General features: G+C 38.0%; 1 protein-coding gene across 1 annotated transcript; it reads right to left on the bottom strand.

Moving 5' to 3' along the window:
• Positions 1-541: 541 nt before the first annotated feature.
• Positions 542-5,150, bottom strand: LOC131246359 (ribonucleoside-diphosphate reductase large subunit-like). The gene is made up of 8 exons (XM_058246411.1): positions 5,005-5,150; positions 4,817-4,904; positions 3,751-4,014; positions 3,367-3,606; positions 1,999-2,016; positions 1,443-1,483; positions 958-1,038; positions 542-635 (listed from the first exon to the last, which is right to left on the bottom strand). The coding sequence occupies exons 1-8, from the start codon at positions 5,025-5,027 to the stop codon at positions 542-544; spliced, it is 849 nt and encodes a 282-aa protein (XP_058102394.1). The 5' UTR covers positions 5,028-5,150.
• Between the last annotated feature and the right edge of the window lie 4,391 nt (positions 5,151-9,541).

The following is a 9,541-nucleotide window of genomic DNA, read 5'->3' as shown; positions in this document are numbered from 1 at the left end:
TGTGACGGATCTCAGAAGTTGAGCCTTTGCTCGACCCTCGATTTTTGGGGCGTTACACCTTTTCCTATGCAAAGAGTAAATACAATGTTATCAATAGGAGTCAAAAAAAAAAAAAAACCACCATGCTCACAAAAAATACAATACTTTTTTCCCAGAAAAGTGAAAGCACGCCACTTGTAACTTTATTGATAATTCAAACGAGATGTACAACCATTTTATAGAACTAAGATTGGAATTTCTAAAACTTGTTTACTAAAAATTACTAAAAAAGAGAACATAAATCAATGATAAGAAATTATGTTTTTTAGATGACAAAAACAGTGTCTCAGAACAAAATCTGGTAATCTTTGTTTCAATAGAGAAGTGCATCGATTGCAAGTTCACATCAATAGGTAAGGATTTATGCAAGTGTTTAGGTTCCAAATTGATGAGAATACTTGCTTAATTGGTACTTCAATTTTTTCCTGCTGAAGACTTTTTGAGACAGTAGCCTGTGTCGCATGAGGAGATTTGACATTCCATCCGCATTACAGAATCCTCCCTAAATAGTTTGCACCATCTCCTTCACCTCCATCCTTGCAGCTACTAAGATTGGCCACTCCTGTGTAACTGTCAAATTTTCATAGGTAATGAACCTATAATAACATAAGGAAGCTACAAAAATTACAAAATTTTGTCTACAAAAGCAACAATCTATATGACAGATTATATCCATCTAATGCCGTTCTCATCATAGTTAATAGCCAAGAAGAAACAATCCATGAATAGATTCCTTTTGATACCAAAACAATGTCTATATGTATGGCTATAACACAAAAGTAACAGTGAAAGCACAACCCCAAAAGGCAATCCCAACATTGGAAAAAGAAAAACAAATACCCAAAACCCCATTCCCCTCTTTTTACATGCTTTTTATTGACAACATGCAACATAAGTGCATCAAATCATAGCCAGTACCAGCTCCTCCCCACATTGTTCTCAGCCTTTTTAAAGACATTGGAAGCATCCCATGCTTCCCAACCCCCACCAAAGGAGTGTCTGCAAGGCAGATATTTAAATAATGGATAGAAAAAAAAAAAAGAAAAGAAAAGAAAAAAAGACTCACACCACTGATTTTCTTCTCTCTTTCTCTCTACGTTTGTTTTTTTTTTTTGGTGTGTGTGTGTGTGTCCCTACCAAAATTCTACAAACAATTGAAGAATTAATACAAATAAAATGAATATTTGGATAAGGTTTTCATGAATGACAATGGCTATGAACCATTAGATTTACAAGCACAAAAATAAATATATCTCCATCCCTATAGAAGCCAATTCAGGGAAAAATCACATATCAAAATCTTGAAAACAACTAAAGAAAAAAAGTGGATGCTTCACAATTATTTTTAATTATTAAAACAACATAACTTTGAAACATTCAAAGTGAGTGCAATGGTAACATACTGAGGGTAGCAAGCATTTGCTATTATAGCATACTGGTTCTCCTGCCATTTTAAATGCATTCAAATTGTCATTAATGGAAATGGAAAAAAAAAATGGACTAGAGTCAATTGCATTCACAATATCATACTATAGTTAATTGCATTCAGGGTGCATTGTTATACACTCATGTGTAGAACAGAAACAATCCCAAGTGTAAAACCAAATGGTAGAATGCGAGAAAAATGAAGCAGTAGAAGCATTTGAAATAAGGAAAATACACATCGTAAATGAATGTTGATGAAAAATAGGGTATTGTAAACTATGAGATAAACATATGAAACTGAAGGCAACACATTTATGTCTACAATTCAGTCAAAAGATTGCTGACCCAACTATGGATGAAGCATAACGAAAAAAAATGCAATGAGAAAATAACATTCAATTTTCACTTTTAGGTTGGACCACTTACTATCTTACTTCTAGCCGGTTGCTAGGTCGCCGTAATTAGATAGTTAGGATTGTTTGATTCATGTGATTATATGCTCTGTCCACAATTGACTTGCCAAGACTATATTACCTTCCTTTTGTCGCTGGCCTGAAAATATAAAACTTTATAATCAACATTCCACATTTAATCTGTCTTACTGGACAGAATCATCCACCACGAGGCCCGCTGCATGAGTGATTTTAGCAGGATCTTCCATCCATTCATCTAGTGTCCCACCATGAAGCATGCCTATAACTCAAAAGTCACAATTTCCGAATTGTTGTGCTACATTTTTCCGAAAAAATGGGCCGAATTTACATCAATCAACATACCTAAGGACCATTCAATCACTGATCTTTTGGACTGCAATGAAAGCTTGTATGGGACTATGGGTAACATATCATATATGCCAATGTACCAAAAAAAGAAAAAGAAAAAAAGAAGTGGAGGCAGAAGTCTTGGGTTCTGGTCAATAAATTTGCATTTCATGTTCAGTAAAGTAAGCCATAACGAAGCTAACCAAAACAATACCTGTAAACATACCAAAAATAAAAATAAAAATAAAAATAAAATTTTAAAAAAAAATCCGTGTCACTCATCCTAATATGCATCAGCTCTGTAGACTGCATGTGAGAAAGAAACTACTTTATTCATTGGGCTACTCTAAAGTTTCCTTCAATGTGTTCATTTACCATCTTGCCGCTATCCATCTCAACTCATCCTTATTTCAGCCACACTCATTTCCTATGTATCAATGTCATGCAGAATTCTTAGGTGAGGTGTAAGAACAAAATGAATTGTAATATTGTAATGGACAGATGCTACCTTTAGGTTTTTGCATAAGTTTTATAGAATTTGAATTGCTATGACTAATGATTTCAATGGCGATTATGCTTTAATTGTAAAATTTATACGGTCTAATGACCCCGAAAAAAGGTAGAGCATAAACTTCCGTGATTACATTAAGTTAACTTTAAGTTTTCAGTAGCATGCTTTATTAAAGAAAACAAAGACCACAACAGAACGACATATGAAGAAGAAGAAGATTAAAAAATACTATTAAAAAAAAGCCAAAAAAATAAATTAATTTTCAAAAAAAAAAACAAAAAACAAAAAACAAAAACAAAACAAAGGTTTTGTACATCATATAGCCCACACAAGCAGCATATCAGTGGGAAAATAAGCAAGATAGGGTACTGTTACCTATTTTGGGTTGACTTTGCCAGAAGAATGATAGGGCTGGACACCTACAAATTGAATTTTCACAACAAACATACAATAAATTCATTATATTTGACTAACTAAATCATACAAACATTCATCTCAAAAGACGTCCATCAAAGTAAATGGATTACATGACCAAAAAAAAGAAAAGAAAAAAAGAACAAGTTTTTATTGAAAAAATGCACTACAGAACTATTCCAATCACATAAGATCTTAATAGGCTATGAGCAATACCTTTCTCTTGCCACCCCCTTGATCAACATAACAGGTAGTAACATTGAACACCCATAGCATTGAGACAATGCCATTGGAGGTCCCATTTGTACCACGAATGTAACTGCTTGTCTCACGAATATCATGAATGGAAACAACAATGCCTCTTGCCAATTTGCTAATGACAACACATTCCTTCAGAGTATCATATATTCCTTCACCGCTATAATCTTTCATGCAAATAAGGAAACAGCTACTCATCTGAAAAAAGAAAAAAAAGAAAAGAGAGAGAGAGAGAGAGAGAGAGAGAGAGAGAGAGAGCTCATTAAGAAACAAATCAAAAACAAATATATTAGAACAAAAACAAATATATTAGAACAAAAAAAAAAACTCAGCAAATGGTACCTGAGGCCTCGGAGTCCCAGCATTAAAAAGAGTAGGGGAAGCATGTGTGAACCAACGTTGTGACATCAAATGGTATGTTCTGAGGGCAAAGTCAATATCATCCTTATGAATTCCAACAACAACCCTCATCAGCATATGCTGTTGCCTTTCTGTAACCCTACCAGAATCCTTGAATAGGTAGGATCTCTCAAGAGTTTTGAAACCAAAGTAGTCATAGTCGAAGTCTTTGACATAAATTATTTCACTATCCAGAAGGCCAGCATTCTGGAACCAATACAATCATTTTCAGGATGTTAGAACCCCAACATTGGAAGAATTCAAAAGAGCAGTATAACCTATCTGTTGATTTCTCTAAACCATTATGTGCAAAAGGAGAATGGCCCAACATGAAATCTTTCACGTATATACTCTCAAAAGGGGAATTCAAAAGAGCACCATAACCTATCTGTTGATTCTCTAAACCATTATGCGCAAAAGGGGAATGGCCCAACGTGAAGTATTTCATGTATATACTCTCAATTTATATCACAACTCAAATGCTTTAAAGAACATAAGCAGGCCCACCCTTGAAGAACAGTGACTGTTGGATGGTGAATGCCACCTTTATTGTATTAAGCCTAAAATTTACCACAATCAAATGATCCACACCACATAATCAAGAGCATGGAAACAGATGGCCAGACCAAACCCAATCTAGCCCATTTTGCAGGATCTTGCTCATAGGATCAGGATCAACCAATCAAGCTGAAAAATAGGCTAATTCAACATAAAGTGGGTCCCTCCTACCCAGCAGTGTACAACATTCTGAGGTGAGGCCCACTATCCAATGCCAAATGATGCACTGGGCACTTCTTCTGAGTTTGATACAGTGAGGAGTGACAATCATTAAAAAGTGAAACCTCTAAATTTTCAATTCTAACAACATGCAGTCTTGCATATTCAAGTCATCCCAATTTATTATCAAGTGTTTAAAATTGCTATCTACCAGTAGAAGAAATCATAGTAAATATTCACAACCGAAAAAAATCAGAATCCCAACATTTTTATGCAGAACAGGGGAGATTACCTTCATGATTATCTCATAAACATCATCTGCAACTAACGGAGCCTTCTGCCCTGATCTTTCATTGAAATGATAATACATCTCTTTGATTCTGCATAGATCATCCAATTCTGGTTTTCAAAAAATAAAAATAAAAATAAAAAATTTCAAGCAAAAACAGCAAAAGAAAAGTTAAGTCAACAAACACTCACGTCTCAGAAAACGATTTCTTCATGTTCACATGCAAATTTGAAACAACAATTCTCGACGAACTGCAGGTATAGAGAGAGAAGGCCGATTACCATTGAGAGGGCCGAACTGCAGCAGAGGGCCAAGGAGATAGAGAGACAGAGGACTAGGGTTTTGAGAGAGAGAGAGAGAGAGAGAGAGAGAGAGAGAGGGAGGGAGGGAGGGAGGGAGGGAGGGAGGGAGAGCAAGCGGAGAGGGAGAGCTTGAGGGAGTGGAGAGGGAGAGGGAGAGGGAGAGGGAGAGGCAGAGAGAGAGTCAGTGGGTGGAGAGTGGAAATGAAATTTGGGCCATGCCTCTTTTTATTTTTATTCGGAACCTTTGCTTGTGGCCGTTAAAACTAGCCGCAGGCAAAGGGTAGCCCATGTGTCGGTTATGCCTCTTTTTCTTGTAGTGGCCCTATTGTTTACATCCAATTTACAATATATGGTTACAATGGAGACGATTATTATACTTATGTTGGAGTTGATTTTCATACTCATCACATTCATACGTTCATTACATCCATGATCCCATCTTTACTTATTTAATATTTGATACATGTGGTTATATGATTATACATATTGCTTATTGTAGACATTGTAGTTTATCTTCCCTCATGAGTAGAGATGTACGCACTGAGATTTTTTCCGTTAATCATAACCAGCCATGGTAGCTGAAGGAGAAGAGAAACTACATCCCATTTAGCTTAGTCTTTATTTTTAAAATGCAATAATGTAACTAAATAGTTGTATATATTTGGAAATAAAATAAAATTTCATTTTGGGTTGCTCTCACATCTTATTTGTGATATTATATACCAGGGTTAAGGGAGAACACTGTCAAACCATCCGTACAAAAAATGAGGAACAAAAAAAAAAAAAAAAAAAAACTCCCCCGAGTCACACATCAAAGCAAAGTCAAGGGCTTGGGCTCCATTTTCAGGACGGGCCATGTAGGGAAGTCAATGGCAACAATATCCTTGTCAGTGGCTCATTAGACTCATTGCACCACGTATATAGTCTAGCCCACTTGGTGTCTTGTGAGTGACGATAATTGGTCACTTGAGTGCAAGCATCAGGTCACCCTTCTTGAAAGAGTAGCACATCACTCACTCTTGGTGGCAACTACAAAGGTATTGCCAATGGTGCCTTTGCAAGGCAGACTGACCAATTCTCTAGTAATAAGCCCCACGATGTGCAGAGCACTTTCTTGAGGATGGATGGAGTGGAGAGTAGGGATGCAATGTTACTAGAAACATTAATAGAGACCTGCCTCCTAAGGTCGGTTATTTGTGATACAAAGGCGGGCAAAATCAGTTTGCAAGCTGTTCATGCCTTGGCCATTGAAACAGCCTTGGCTCTAACCTTTGTAGAGGCTTCAGTGGAGATAATGGCCTTGGTTGTTGCACAGGCCTTACCTTGCACAATTGTCTTGGGTGAGAAATGGGCTTGGACATTGAGATGGCATCGGCCCAAATGGTATCCTAAGTCATCGATGTGGCCTTGACTTGTGTGGTTGCCTTAGCGACGAGCTTGGACATTGGAGCGGTGCTAGCCTTAGTGATGATGGCCTGGGCTGTTGAGATGACCTTTGCTTATAGGGCATCCTTGACCATTGAAGCAGCCTTATCTTAGCAACATGAACGGACAATGCTGGTGGGCCGCTCTGGTAGGAAGCAACAAATCCTATGACAAGGAGGAAGAACAAGAACGCATTAGCAGAGATAAAAACCATTTCTTGGTAATATGCTAAAAATTCCTGCGGATCATAATACTAATAGTAATAACCCATTGAGAGCATGAGAGACAAGCGGACCACGTAGACCATTATGGACGCACATATACAGAGTGTTCTCCTTGGTTTTTCACCTTAAAAGAACGGAGAAATATTCCCATTAAGAGTTTTCACTGCCTGCACAACTTGTGGTACAAAAAAGGCCCCTCAACAATTGGCAATTGAATGCATTAGGTACAAAGCGGAGAAGAGAAATAAAGATTCTGGAGGTTGCCATTTTGAAGTCCCCACTGGGATTGCCATTTTCATTCATAATAAAATATCTTTTGTTCAATAGAGTTTGGTACCGATGATTTATGACTCCATTACAAGGATATGAACCCAAAACTTACCATGTTAAGAGGCTTTCATTAATCTAGGAACAAGATACATTCCAGGTTGTGGCCTGGTTTCACCCTTAATTACATCCATAGAAGGAAAAAGAAAAAAGAATAAAAAGAACCCTCCATTGAAAGTCAGAGGAGCTACTCCATTTACATGGTATAGAATAGTATAATAGAACTTAATCTATGGTCATTATTCTTCATTGTCCCAATCACTGATCAAGCTGGGTCTACTCATGACAGCCTTAGCGTACACAAGCTTGAATCACTCCAGTACTATCATGGATCTCACATGCTAGAAATGATGAAGAGAATTGGATGAGTCCCATTTGGTGACCGGACCCTCTGCGTCTATACACAGATGTTGTAAAACGTTTATGCTTGGGTACAAGGAATCAATTTGATAGAGAGAAACTCTCGAGGCATTGTGCCTGTTATACTTATCTACAAAGTGCTCCACACCTTGGCACTGATGTGCCTGGGCATAAAGCTTCATCTCCTGGAAACCTAGAGCTTGGCGCTTTAGTTGCCCTTAGGAGGCCTAGCTCGTGGTGCAGAGCCCTCTCAAAGGGAACAGGGTGCTTAGGCATGTGAGGCTCACCTTGATAGCGTACGTATAGGAAGTCCTTTGGTGCAAAGTCGAATGTCTCCAAATCTCTTTCCGTGTGGGTTCATCTTGAAATGAATACTAGGGGGTTATCTATAGCCTTGTGGAGCCCGGATTTCTCGTTTAAGAGGCAATGGACACATCCTGTCTCTTACTTGGACAGTAAGATGCATGAAATCCTTCAATCTGGCATTAGCACCTATGTCTTTGTAGTCTAGTACCAAGTGCTCTGGGCTTCACTTGGAGGCTTTGCTGAAGGGCTTCCTCCTTAAAGTAGGCACTAGGGTTGCACACGAGTTGAACCGAGTTGAACTTGGCACGGCTCGACTCGGCTCAGCCACTAGCTGACCCCAGCTTGAACTCGGCTCGGCTCAGTTCAGTCAGTAGTTCGGGCCAGTTCGAGCTGAGTTTGGGCCAAGATCGAGCTTCTACAACATTTTCACAAATACATGGAGCGCACTTTCAATTTCTCACTATATATATAATAGCAGTAGTGGTTTATAGGTATTTCATCAAACACCTTGTAGGCAACATTAAAATCAAGAAAAAATGGCATTTGTTTCATATACATACCTTCCTTGCCACTAGCTAACACTTCGTTGAGTCATTTCATCAAATACTTGGTGAGCAACATCAATATCAAAGTAACCTAGTCGACGATCTGGTTCAATCCAAGTTCGATTCGAGTTGTGGTTCGATTCGAGTCGAGTCGAGCTCGGACAAGCTGGAACTTGGTTCGAAATTTTTTCGGGCTCAAAAAAATTAGCTCTACTCGGCTTGAACTCAACTTCGAACTGAGTTGAATTGAACTTTTTCGAGTCGAGTCGAGTCGAGCGAGCTAATTGAGCTAACTTGGTTCGTGTACACCCCTAGTAGGCACCTAAAGGGGTCCATCAGTGTAGGTGATCTGGAGTTGAGTTTGACAGGCGCTAGGGCACCATTCACTGATAAACTCTATGTCAATAGGCAGATTTGGAGTCCAATGACTCTTTGACAGAATCCCCATCTATAAGATGATTCACCTAAAAACCACCAAAGACTACAAGTTAGTCCGATCCAAAACTCATGTGGGCCACAACACAGTGAACATATTGTGAATGAACAGCCACAATTGATTTATGTGGGACCCACTGATGTAGGGATGGACATGATGAGGTCGATCATCATCTTTCTCGAGGGATAATTACTCTGAATCCACATAGTTTCTCTCGACTCCTCACAAAGATTCCTTGAATTCATGAGGGGAGAAAAAAAAAAGAAGAAAGAAATGAATTTGAATAAATTCAAAAATAGATTGATTGATTATAAAAATGAAATTACAACCCTTTAAATAGTGATATCAACCCTATGAAGAAGTCTCATAATCAAACTCCAGCTCAAACTCCCTAAAATTCACTACTTACTATAAATAGTAAACTAACTATTTACAGAAGGTCATGATTTCTACTAGACTTCATGGTTTTTGGCCAAAAATAGTAAGTGTCCAATTTGGCCTAACCGCGTTATTTTTCTAAATTTCCTAACCTCTTTTCATGTTGGGCACGACTCTTAAAAGCTCAAAGGATCAAGAGTTATGATCAAACTAAAACTTATTATAAATAGTAAAAATGAAATTAAAATGAAGTTTAGACCGTAGATCTGATGGAATCTCGGAAATTCAGCATTGGCAACCTGACATAGTGGGGTTGGTTGGATAAAGTAGCTTCTCCTACCTCAAAATCCTATATGTTACGTCAAATAACGCATTTTGGTTTACGACATATGCATGTTTTAGGGTTCCGACGGTCCTGATCACTT

Source organism: Magnolia sinica, chromosome 1, assembly GCF_029962835.1.
Source record: "Magnolia sinica isolate HGM2019 chromosome 1, MsV1, whole genome shotgun sequence".
In the NCBI taxonomy this organism is placed as follows: domain Eukaryota; kingdom Viridiplantae; phylum Streptophyta; class Magnoliopsida; order Magnoliales; family Magnoliaceae; genus Magnolia; species Magnolia sinica.
Note: the sequence above shows the minus strand (reverse complement) of the source record. Positions and strands in the feature narration are given on the sequence as shown.

Coding starts and splice junctions, on each gene's coding strand:
- LOC131246359 (XM_058246411.1), bottom strand. CDS start 5,027: ATGAAGAAATCGTTTTCTGAGAC. Junction 3,607..3,750: donor CTGGGACTCCGAGGCCTCAG/GTACCATTTGCT, acceptor TTCTTTTTTCAG/ATGAGTAGCTGTTTCCTTAT. Junction 1,039..1,442: donor GCAAATGCTTGCTACCCTCA/GTATGTTACCAT, acceptor TCTGCCTTGCAG/ACACTCCTTTGGTGGGGGTT.